The sequence below is a fragment of the Entelurus aequoreus genome, linkage group LG21 (genome assembly GCF_033978785.1).
Source record: "Entelurus aequoreus isolate RoL-2023_Sb linkage group LG21, RoL_Eaeq_v1.1, whole genome shotgun sequence".
Classification (NCBI taxonomy): domain Eukaryota; kingdom Metazoa; phylum Chordata; class Actinopteri; order Syngnathiformes; family Syngnathidae; genus Entelurus; species Entelurus aequoreus.
In genome coordinates this window covers 32582843-32595689 of record NC_084751.1, presented here as the reverse complement: position 1 = coordinate 32595689, position 12847 = coordinate 32582843, and the positions used below count along the sequence as shown (strand labels likewise).

Genomic DNA, 12847 nt, shown 5'->3' with positions numbered 1-12847 from the left:
ATCAAAATGACTATGTGTCGCAGGCTGAAGCAAATCTTTGTTGACAGAAATGTTGAAATGTAATATTTATTCTACACATTTTTTACAACATTAGAAACCATTAGTAAATCAGAGGCTACTCAGGTGAGATAACTCCTGGAAATTACTGGCTTTTAATGGCCAAAGGTATAGATGTGTGTGTCCAAGTTAAAGGAAATGGCAGGCTCTCTTCTTTTAATAGATTTATTCAAATGTTTGGCAAGCTCTGTAATGTTTGCTGTGGTCTGGAACAACATGGCACACTAACCACTATCTGAAATGCAGCTAATATTACATACGGATAATGTGTCATAGGAGATGCAAAACTAAATTATATACAAAGAGGATAAAAGTAAAGGATATTAAATGAGCTCAAATATACCTACAAATGAGGCATAATGATGCAATATGTACATACAGCTAGCCTAAATAGCATGTTAGCATTGATTAGCTTGCAGTCATGCACTGACCAAATATGCCTGATTAGCACTCCAACAAGTCAATAACATCAACAAAGCGCACTTTTGTGCATTCACGCACAGCATGAAACTTTTGGTGGACAAAATGAGACACAGAAGGAGTGGAAGATTTTACATGTAAACAAACTGTTGCGTCACAGTCCACACTATGGTGAGTTCAAGAACCGCTGAAATTAGTAGGACAAAACGATGTTCACCAAATACTCTCATCAGTGAAACACACTAACAAAAACATATTAAACAGTGAGCTTTCTAACAATTGGGAAGGTTTGTGTCATGTTTGTCCTCAAACAAAAAATATACTAAAACAAAAACATATTATTTCCCCCATGCTTTTAAAAAAAAAAAAGCTCCAGGGAGCCACTAGGGTGGCACTAAAGAGCCACATGCGGCTAGAGCGCACGTCATACTTCATGGTCGTACTTTACTACCTGCCCGAGTAGATGGACCCCATCTTACAAGAACTGGCTGGCTGCTTGCTCCAAGAGGAATGTAATCTTTCACCATATGCAAAACATGTTATTTTTTAGACAAGCAGATACTACAACTGAAAATGTGTTTAAACAGAGTAAAACACTGCAAGAGTGTTTCATTAATCAGTGTTCTTCAGCACATAAATGCTACACAAAAGTTCCTGTTACTCGAAAGTTCCTTTTGTTCTTCTGTCTCTCCTTTGTCAAATATGTTGTGATATAAATACATAAGAAATAGGGGCTACAATTTTGAATAGAATGTTTTACAAACACCTCACTGTGTTCAACCAATCAGTGTTCGACAGCTCAGCCCGTCCATCAAAACTTTCCAAAGTACATAGGGGCCAAGAGGAACTCCAATCTCTCCTGGTGGAACATTTTAACCTGGGTAGATTTTGGGAGAAACACAGGGGAGTATTTCCTTTACCCGGGTAAATTGGAAAGTTCCTATAAAAGTTCATACAACCAACTAAAAAGGGACTACACTGAATTTACAGCTATTAAATAAGTACGTATTATATAATCTTTTTTTGTAATGAATATTACCCAACTCCAAAATGTTTATTGAATCATATTTTGTGATATAAATTTGTATAATGCAGGAGGGTGTGGCCTATACCTTATGTTAACGTGTACACAATTGCTAGGTATAGTCTTTTCCTTAGGCAAAATGGTTGGAAAAACATCAAACGTGAAGAAAATATTTTAGAGGGATGGAACACAATTGAAATTGCTAAGCTCGTAGGTTGTGATCACAAAACCCACAAATAGTCAACAGGGTTGCCAGAAAAAACTATTAACCTTTTATCATAATGCATATTGTTCTCCACATGGCAAAGCCCTCTGCCAATTAGAAGACACTTTCTTCAAGCTTCTAGAAGACCATTTGTATGCAGGACAATGCTCCATGCTCCAGCACATGCATCAAAAAACTCCACTGTATGGCGGTGTCTGAGCAGCGGTATCATTAGGGGTCATATTACGATTTTTAATCTACAAAACCCAAAACCAGTGAAGTTGGCACGTTGTGTAAATCGTAAATAAAAACAGAATACAATGATTTGCTAATCCCTTTAGACCTATATTCAATTGAATAGACTGCAAAGACAAGATACTTAACGTTCGAACTGAGAAACTTTGTTATTTTTTGCAAATATTAGTTCATTTGGAATTTGATGCCTGCAACATGTTTCAAAAAAGCTGGCACAAGTGGCAAAAAAGAGTGAGAAAGTTGATGAACGCTCATCAAACACTTATTTGGAACATCCCACAGGTGAACGGGCTAATTGGGAACAGGTGGGTGCCAAGATTGGGTATAAAAGCAGCTTCCACGAAATGCTCAGTCATTCACAAACAAGGATGGGGCGAGGGTCACCACTTTGTCAACAAATGCGTGAGCAAATTGTCCAACAGTTTAAGAACAACATTTCTCAACGAGGTATTGCAAGGAATTTAGGGATTTCACCATCTACGGTCCATTATGTTATCAAAAGGTTCAGAGAATCTGTAGAAATCACTGCACACAAGCGATGATATTACGGCCCTTCGATCCCTCAGGCGGTACTGCATCAAAAAGTGACATCAGTGTGTAAAGGATATCACCACGTGGGCTCAGGAACACTTCAGAAAACCACTGTCAGTAACTACAGTTCATCGCTACATCTGTAAGTGAAGGTTAAAACTTTACTATGCAAAGCGAAAGCCATTTATCAACAACACCCAGAATCAATCAATCAATCAATCAATCAATCAATGTTTATTTATATAGCCCTAAATCACAGTCTCAAAGGGCTGTACAAGCCACAACGACATCCTCGGTACAGAGCCCACATACGGGCAAGGAAAATTCACCCCAGTGGGACGTCAATGTGAATGACTATGAGAAACCTTGGAGAGGACCGCATATGTGGGTAACCCCCCCTGGGGGAGACCGAAAGCAATGGATGTCTAGTGGGTCTGACATAATATTGTGAAAGTCCAACACATCAGCGAAAGTCCAGTCCATAGTGGGGCCAGCAGGAAACATCCCAAGCGGAGACGGGTCAGCAGCGTAGAGATGTCCCCATCCGATGGACAGGCTAGCGGTCCACCCCGGGTTGGGAGCAGAGTAGAAAAGAAAAGAAAAGAAACGGCAGATCAACTGGTCTAAAAAGGGAGTCTATTTAAAGGCTAGAGTATACAAATGAGTTTTAAGATGAGACTTAAATGCTTCTACTGAGGTAGCATCTCTAACTTTTACCGGGAGGGCATTCCATAGTATTGGAGCCCGAATAGAAAACGCTCTATAGCCCGCAGACTTTTTTTGGGCTCTGGGAATCACTAATAAGCCGGAGTTCTTTGAACGCAGATTTCTTGCCGGGACATATGGTACAATACAATCGGCAAGATAGGCAGGAGCTTGACCGTGTAGTATTTTATACGTAAGTAGTAAAACCTTAAAGTCGCATCTTAGGTGCACAGGAAGCCAGTGCAAGTGAGCCAGTATAGGCGTAATATAATCAAACTTTCTTGTTTTTGTCAAAAGTCTAGCAGCCGCATTTTGTACCAACTGTAATCTTTTAATGCTAGACATAGGGAGGCCCGAAAATAAAACGTTACAGTAATCGAGACAAGATGTAACGAACGCATGGATAATGATCTCAGCATCGCTTGTGGACAAAATGGAACAAATTTTAGCGATATTACGGAGATGAAAGAAGGCCGTTTTAGTAACACTCTTAATGTGTGACTCAAACGAGAGAGTTGGGTCGAAGATAATACCCAGATTCTTTACCGAGTCGCCTTGTGTAATTGTTTGGTTATCAAATGTTAAGGTGGTATTATTAAATAAATGTCGGTGTTAAACAGGACTGATAATCAGCATTTCCGTTTTCTTAGCGTTGAGTTGCAAAAAGTTAGCGGACATCCATTGTTTAATTTCATTAAGACACGCCTCCAGCTGACTACAATCCGGCGTGTTGGTCAGCTTTAGGGGCATGTAGAGTTGGGTGTCATCAGCATAACAGTGAAAGCTAACACCGTATTTGCGTATGATGTCACCTAGCGGCAGCATGTAAATACTAAAGAGTGCAGGGCCAAGAACCGAACCATGGGGAACTCCGCACGTTACCTTAACATAGTCCAAGGTCACATTGTTATGGGAGACACACTGCATCCTGTCAGTAAGATAAGAGTTAAACCAAGACAAGGCTGAGTCTGTCATCCCAATACGCGTTTTGATACGCTGCGCCCAAGCTCATCTAAGATGGACTGATGCAAAGTGGAAAATTGTTCTGTGGTCTGATGAGTCCACATTTCAAATTGTTTTTGGAAACTATGGACGTCGTGTCCTCCGGAACAAAGAGGAAAAGAACCATCCGGATTGTTATAGGTGCAAAGTTCAAAAGCCATCATCTGTGATGGTATGGGTTGGTATTAGTGCCCAAGGCATGGGTAACTTACACATCTGTGAAGGCACCATTAATGCTGAAAGGTACATACAGGTTTTGGAGCAAGATATGTTGCCATCCAAGCAACGTTATCATGGACGCCCCTGCTTATTTCAGCAAGATAATGCCAAGCCACATCTGCACGTGTTACAACAGCGTGTGTGGCGCATTATGAAGCGTAAAATACCAAAACGGAGACCCCGGACTGTTGATCAACTTAAGCTGTAATCAAGCAAGAATGGGAAAGAATTCCACCTTAAAAGCTTCAAAAATTGGTCTCCTCAGCTGTTTTTGTAGTATGTATTCATGTTTCTATTTTAATCCTGCAAGGTACTGTGAGTAAGGTGGCCATACCAGTGCCATTTCTAAACTCCACTATAGTGTGCTAGATCAATGTTAATGTGTATTTAAACACATTCCAATTTGTGGGAAAATTGAGGGGGTGTCGCAAAAGAAAAACCTCACTTTTACTTCAGGTTTTGGCAAAAGTAATATTGAAAAATATTATGATATAATGACTTAATGTGTGTTTACAGGTGAAGGTTACAAGCCTGACAGAGCGGTCTGGAGAGAAACTATGGGATATTATTTATACCAGAAATGTGATCCCGAGTCCAGAAATAGAAGTATATGCACTTCCTGTCTGGGCTGGCACCTGGAAAATTATGAACTTCGCCTTCAGACAACAGAAAGAAGAGTGGGATCACGTCTGGCCTGATTTCCAACAAAAGTGTCACAGCATATTGAGCGAGGCACACGAGTTGTTGGAACAGGTGGGGCTGAGCGTCAGAAAAAACACGTTTTATATATTTGAGTGAAATAGAAAGGTAATAACAGCAAACATGTTTTGTTCAGGATGAGCCCTCGAGATGGACTGACTCATGGAGGCTCTCAAAACCTCCAGTTCCTGCTGAAGATTGTACGCTCGCGGAGCTCACCGCTGAAATGATGAAGATCCATGAGGTGTTCCTGCCTGGGTGGGACCAGTCCTGGCTCATCTCTGAAATTCCTCTGCAGGAAAAGGAAGAGTGTGAGAAGATCTGGGGATGTTGGAGTTACAGGCAACAGATCAGGTGGGTGATAAATGTCAGGTGACAAATTTCTACCATAACACACTCCTGATCAAAACTTTAAGACCAGTTAAAAAATTGCAAGAATTTACAGTTTGCACTGGTGTGTGAACGTGAGTGTGAATGTTGTCTCTCTGTTGGCCCTGCAATGAGGTGGCAACTTGTCCGAGTGCAGCTGGGATCGGTTCCAGCACCACCCGCAACCCCGAGAGGGACAAGTGGTAGAAAATGGATGGATGCATCTTAAAGGCCTACTGAAACCCACTACTACCGACCACGCAGTCTGATAGTTTATATATCAATGATGAAATCTTAACATTGCAACACATGCCAATACGGCCGGGTTAACTTATAAAGTGTAATTTTAAATTTCCCGCTAAACTTCCGGTTGGAAACGTCTATGTATGATGACGTATGCACGTGACGTCACGACGGCAACGGAAGTATTCGTACCCAATGTGTCACCATACAAACTGCTCTGTTTTCATCGAACAATTCCACAGTATTCTGGACATCTGTGTTGGTGAATCTTTTGCAATTTGTTTAATGAACAATGGAGATTGCAAAGAAGAAAGTTGTAGGTGGGATTGGTGTATTAGCGGCTGGCTGTAGCAACACAACAAAGAGGACTTACTTGGATAGCAGACGCGCTAGCCGATGCTAGCCGCCAACCGCATCTGTGATCGGGTGAAGTCCTTCGTCGCGCCGTCGATCACTGGAACGCAGGTGAGCACGGGTGTTGATGAGCAGATGAGGGCTGGCGTAGGTGGAGCGCTAATGTTTTTATCATAGCTCTGTGAGGTCCGGTTGCTAAGTTGCTAAGTTAGCTTCAGCGTCGTTAGCAACAGCATTGTAAAGCTTTGCCTGGCTGAGAATTATTAACCGTGTAGTTACATGTCCATGGTTTAATAGTATTGTTGATCTTCTGTCTATCCTTCCAGTCAGGGATTTATTTATTTTGTTTCTATCTGCATTTGAGCCAGATGCTATCACGTTAGCTCAGTAGCTAAAGAGCTTCACCAATGTGTTGTCGTGGAGATACAAGTCACTGTGAATGTCCATTTCGCGTTCTCGACTCTCATTTTCAAGAGGATATAGTATTGGTGGTTTAAAATACAAATCCGTGATCCACAATAGAAAAAGGAGAGTGTGTGGAATCCAATGAGACCTTGTACCTAAATTACGGTCAGAGCGAAAAAAGATACACCCTGCACTGCCTCTCTAGTCCTTCACTCTAATGTTCCTCATCCACAAATCTTTTATCCTCGCTCAAATGAATGGGGTAATCGTCGCTTTCTCGGTCCGAATCTCTCTCGCTCCATTGTAAACAACGGGGAATTGTGAGGAATCCTTCCTCCTGTGACGTCACGCTACTTCCGGTATAGGCAAGGCTTTTTTTTATCAGCGACCAAAAGTTGCGAACTTTATCGTCGTTGTTCTGTACTAAATCCATCCATCCATCCATCCATTTTCTACCGCTTATTCCCTTCGGGGTCGCGGGGGGCGCTGGAGCCTATCTCAGCTACAATCGGGCGGAAGGCGGGGTACACCCTGGACAAGTCGCCACCTCATCGCAGGGCCAACACAGATAGACAGACAACATTCACACTCACATTCACACACTAGGGCCAATTTAGTGTTGCCAATCAACCTCTCCCCAGGTGCATGTCTTTGGAGGTGGGAGGAAGCCGGAGTACCCGGAGGGAACCCACGCAGTCACGGGGAGAACATGCAAACTCCACACAGAAAGATCCCGAGGCCGGGATTGAACTCACGACTACTCAGGACCTTCGTATTGTGAGACAGACGCACTAACCCCTCTGCCACCGTGCTGCCTGTACTAAATCCTTTCAGCAAAAATATAGCAATATCGCAAAATGATCAAGTATGGCACATAGAATGGATCTGCTATCCCCGTTTAAATAAAAAAAATTAATTTCAGTAGGCCTTTAAGAAGATTTTAAGTATCCATCCATCCATCCATTTTCTTCCGCTTATCCGAGGTCGGGTCACGGGGGCAGCAGCCTAAGCAGCCTATATACAGTGGGGCAAAAAAGTATTTAGTCAGCCACCCATTGATTGTCAACGGGTGGCTGACTAAATACTTTTTTGCCCCACTGTATATACTGTATATATATATATATATATATATATATATATATATATATATATATATATATATATATATATATATATATATATATATATATATATATATATATATATATATATATATATATATATATATATATATATATATATATATATATATATATACACACACATACGCACATGTTTCTTTTTTCAGGTTTATTATTTGTATTATTATTATTAGTTTTATTTATTTATTATTTATTTCACCTTGATAGTAGAAGGATGAGGACATAATCCGACAAGTTGGTCAACTTTGGCATCCAATTTAGGGCTGGAAATGGCAAGAAAGACACACAAAGATGCTTCGTTCAACACCATTTTCTTTGCGAGGTTTATGAGTCATTCTTAATCTAAACCGTAATATATCCACATTGGCATCCTAGTGGCAGCAGACATTGCACAGTAAGTGATGTTTTATTATGTTTGTTGACTTTCAAGATGTCTGCAGTGATGTTGTTGGCGGAAAAAGCGATCACCGCGATGTATTTGTGAAATTAATGTGCCGCCATATGCTTAAAATGATCAAAATATGTAAATGTTACATGTTATTATGAATGTGTGTGTTACTACATTACATATTGTATATACTTACATTAGGGGTGTGGGAAAAAATCGATTCCAATTCGAATCACGATTCTCACGTTGTGCGATTCAGAATCGATTCTCATTTTTAAAAAATCGATTTTTTAAATTAATTTTTTTAAATTAATTTTGTATTATTATTAATTATTTTTTTAAATTAATCAATCCTACAAAACAATACACAGCAATACCATAACAATGCAATCCAATTCCAAAACCAAACCCGACCCAGCAACACTCATAACTGCAATAAACAGAGCAATTGAGAGGAGACACAAACACGACACAGAACAAACCAAAAGTAGTGAAACCAAAATGAATATTATCAACAACAGTATCAATATTAGTTACAATTTCAACATAGCAGTGATTAAAAATCCCTCATTGACATTATCATTAGACATTTATAAAAATAAAAAATAACAGTGGCTTACACTTGCAACGCATCTCATAAGCTTGAGAACACCACTGTGTCCAATATTTTTACAAAGATAAAATAAGTCATATTTTTGGTTAATTTAATAGTTAAAACACATTTACATTATTGCATTCAGTTGATAAAACATTGTCCTTTACAATTATAAAAGCTTTTTACAAAAATCTACTACTCTACTGGGGTAGATCCTGATGAAATCCTATGTATTGAATGAATAGAGAATCGTTTTGAATCGGGAAAATATCGTTTTTGAATCGAGAATCGCGTTGAATCGTGGCACCCCCAAAGATTCACAGCCCTAACTTACATCATGCATATAAAACCTTGATAGAAGTGTGTCTATGAATGTTCTCATTCATGCATGTCATTGTCATCTCAGGGCATTCAATCGATCGCAACTGGACTGTTTGGTTTGTCTTAGAAGACGTTTCGCCGCAGTCCAGTTGCGATCGATTGAATGCCCTGACTTGACAGAAGTGGGTTTTTTAAGCGCTTTATAGGCAGAATGGAGCGACTCCCATAGGCTCCATTGTAAGCGGACTTTTGATCGCATATATTTACCAGTTAGAATGTGCAGTTCCCCTTTAAACTTAATGATATTGTGTCCACAGGTGGTGCATGACTTCACTACAAAGCCAAACGAAACACAACAACATGCTGACAAGGAGACGTGACATTCTCAACTTTCTCCTCACATCAAAACTGCATCTGGCAATGAATGATGCCGCTGAATGGTCAGATTGTTGGAAGACCCAGAAAAGATGGACCCCACCTTACCAGGAGGTCCTGGATGAGGGCTTGGGTGACGAAGATGACGAAATGTTCAACGACACGGATGATGAGGACGGAGTGGACAGTGAATGGTCAGATGACGAGGAAGAAGAGGATGAAGAAACAGAGGAGAAAATAGGCCAAATGCAAGAAGAAGAGATAGAGAGCGACATACATGTAGAGGAGGATGTGGGAGTTGATGGGGAAGAGGAAAGGGATGGCAATAGTGAAGAAGAAAAGATTGAAAAAGATGATTATGAAAATGATGAAGAAGAGGAAGATGATCAGGCCGATGGGGAAGAGATTGATGAAGAGGAGGAGGATAATGAAGAGCTGGAAGTAGAAAATGAGGCAGACGATGAGGGAAAGGGGAAGAACAATAACGTCTATGGGGAACATGAGGAGAATGGAATGACTGAAGAGAAGATTAATGACAAATACAACAAAGAGAAGGAGAAAGAGGAAGAACAGAGGACCAAGAAACGATGTATGGAGGAGGAGGTATTACTTGGGCAGGAAGAGAATAATGGAGTGGACACAGATGAGGAAGCGGTGAATGGAGTGGAGGAGGAGGAAGATGAGTTGGATGTTGACGATAAAGTGAACATGGAGGAGAGTCAAATGGAAGAACGAACTCAGCCTATACTCCGAAAAGACCAAGAGGCAAATCTTTACAGGGGAACGAGACAAGAGGGGGATGGAGGAGAGGAGGATGACACTGAAGAGGAAGATGGAGGATGGGGGGATGACACTGAAGAGGAAGATGGAGGATGGGGGGATGACACTGAAGAGGAAGATGGAGGAGGGGAGGATGACACTAAAGAGGAAGATGGAGGATGGGGGGATGACACTGAAGAGGAAGATGGAGGAGAGGAGGACAAAGGGGACGAGGTTGAAAAGGACGAGAGGAAAGAAACTGAGGAAGAGGATGTCCAGGAGGAGGAAGAGGAAGTAGAAGGTGACGAAGAAGACCAGGTCTCTGAAGAAAAACACCAGAATGACAACATAGAGAAAGATGCAGCAGAAAATGAAGAAAAGGATGAGAAAGAGGATGAAGAATGGCATGATTGTGTCAGCAAACACACGGAGGAGGACACAGAAGACTTGGGAGTCATGGACTATAATGTTGATGATGAGGAAGAAGATGAAACTGTAGGAGAGGAGGAGGATGATGCCGATGATGAGGATGACGCTGATGATGAAGATGATGATGAAAAAGAAAGATGCCCCGAAACGGAAGAGGACGACAATGAAAGCAACGGAGTGGACGGACAAGAGGAGGAAGATGACGAAGAACTTCAAGCTGCAGAGATGATGAACGCAAACCACCAAGAAGAACATGAGGAAGACTTGTTAGATACTTTAAATACGTTCGATACATTAAACATCGATACTTCAGACACATTAAACATCGATACTTCAGACACATTAAACATCGATACTGCAGACACATTAAACATCGATACTTCAGACACATTAAACATCGATACTTCAGACACATTAAACATCGATACTTCAGACACATTAAATATCGATACTTCAGACACATTAAACATCGATACTGCAGACACATTAAACATCGATACTTCAGACACATTAAACATCGATACTTCAGACACATTAAACATCGATACTTCAGACACATTAAACATCGATACTGCAGACACATTAAACATCGATACTGCAGACACATTAAACATCGATACTTCAGACACATTAAACATCGATACTTCAGACACTTTAAACATCGATACTTTAGATACGTTAGATGGAGAAAGAAAAAAGCAAAAGAGAAAAGAGTCCTCAGAAGCGATTAAATGCAGACCGCAGGTGCCGCTGCATTTGCAGTTCCACAAAGTCAGCGCCTCCTTCTCCTCCTGGAAGAAGTCTTGGATTGTGGCAATGGCTCACAGAGTGGGGGATGACAATGAGGACGAGGAAAACCAGACGGAGGGGCAAGAGGCGGTGCGAGCTTGGAGAGAATCATGGAGGATGTGCCGCCTGGAGAAGGCAGACGAGGATGAGGTGTTGTGTTTCTCCAGCAGGCATCGGAGTGTGAGACACAACACATTGTTCCTTGAGGAAGACGACTTGCTGAAGGAGGAATGGACTCTTAGTTGGAAGACAACCAAGAAGAGTAATGACACTAAACAAGAAGATGAAAATGGTTCATGATTTCATGAATTGGATTTTCTAAAGCACAACAATGACATAAATCATCCTCTTAGTTGTTCTCCCGCTCAGGCTTGAGCTCCATCATAATTCTAAAAAGTGCTTGATCGAAGTAATGCTTCCCATATTACTTTAGCTGGCAGGCTAGTGGGGTTTTTTCAACGTAACACAAAAGGATGCAAAATGATGCTTCATAAATTAGACTGACCATACGTCCTCTTTTCCCTGGACATGTCCTCTTTTGTGGGGCTGTCCGGGCGGGGTTTCTTAAATGCCTCAAATGTCCGGCATTTTGAATTAGGGTTGCGTGTATTTTCAATGTACGTCCAGGGTTAACAAGGGGTTAAAAACAAAACAAATTGTGAAGGTGTGCGCACGCAGCAGCATTCACGAGGGAGGGGCAGAGACAGAGAGAGCGAGGGAGTGGATTGATTGAAACTTTTATTAGTAGATTGCACAGTACAGTACATCCATCCATCCATTTTCTACCGCTTGTCCCTTTTGGGGTCAATGGTAATAAGTTTTTCAACTTGTTTAATCAACGTTAATCAATTCATGGTACAAATATATACATAAAAAAACCCAACATAAAATAAACTAAAACATTTTGAAATGAGGGATGGATCTGAAGTTGATGTAGACTCCAGAGATTTAAATGTTAAATATAAAATGTATGTAAAACACTTTTTACACTTTTATACTGAAATAAATACACCTACAACTTATTAAATAAAAACATAGAAAAAACTACCAGCAGTGGTAAAGTTTAGATCCATGAAGGAAAGAAAAGTGAATGAATGTTTATAACTGAATAAATTTACATATGCATACAAATTTGTTTTCCCTTTTTTTTTTTTTATGAATTAAGTAACGTTTATGACAACCTTTTTCCAAAACACAATATAGAATGTGAGATATAACAGGACAATGCATAGGTTTATCATTTGTTTTCAAAACGCTTGCAAAAAAGTGGGACCCCAAAAATTTACTGTGAGACCCCATTTTTATGACTTGATGGGGTCCATGGGACCCCATTTTGAAAAATCCTAGCGCCAACACTGCTGTCAATAGAGGAGAAAAAATGCTTTATTTAAATAAATATATTATTTATAAAGCAAGTTCGAGTATCATTGGCAAATTTTCACCTAGTCCCGCCCTGCCCGCCTTGGCACGCATATATGTGTCCTCTTCTTGGGATTTCAGAATATGATCAGCCTACATAAATGTAACAATTTAGTTTATTTTGAACATGCAAAACCTCTCG

At 40.5% G+C, this 12847-nt stretch overlaps 1 protein-coding gene across 1 annotated transcript; it reads left to right on the top strand.

Moving 5' to 3' along the window:
* Positions 1-4928: 4928 nt before the first annotated feature.
* LOC133638616 (cilia- and flagella-associated protein 251-like) lies at positions 4929-11586 on the top strand. Its single transcript, XM_062031406.1, has 4 exons — positions 4929-5171; positions 5254-5471; positions 9252-10763; positions 11235-11586. Exons 1-4 carry the CDS (start codon positions 5064-5066, stop codon positions 11584-11586), a joined length of 2190 nt encoding a protein of 729 aa, XP_061887390.1. The 5' UTR covers positions 4929-5063.
* The last annotated feature ends 1261 nt before the right edge of the window (positions 11587-12847 follow it).

Bases quoted from the DNA above. Each gene is read 5' to 3' on its own strand.
- LOC133638616 (XM_062031406.1), top strand. From the start codon at position 5,064: ATGAACTTCGCCTTCAGACAACAGAAAGAAGAGTGGGATCACGTCTGG. The intron at 5,472-9,251 runs GTGGGTGATAAA...TTGTGTCCACAG, and splicing joins AGTTACAGGCAACAGATCAG to GTGGTGCATGACTTCACTAC. The intron at 10,764-11,234 runs GTTAGATACTTT...GATTAAATGCAG, and splicing joins GAAGAACATGAGGAAGACTT to ACCGCAGGTGCCGCTGCATT.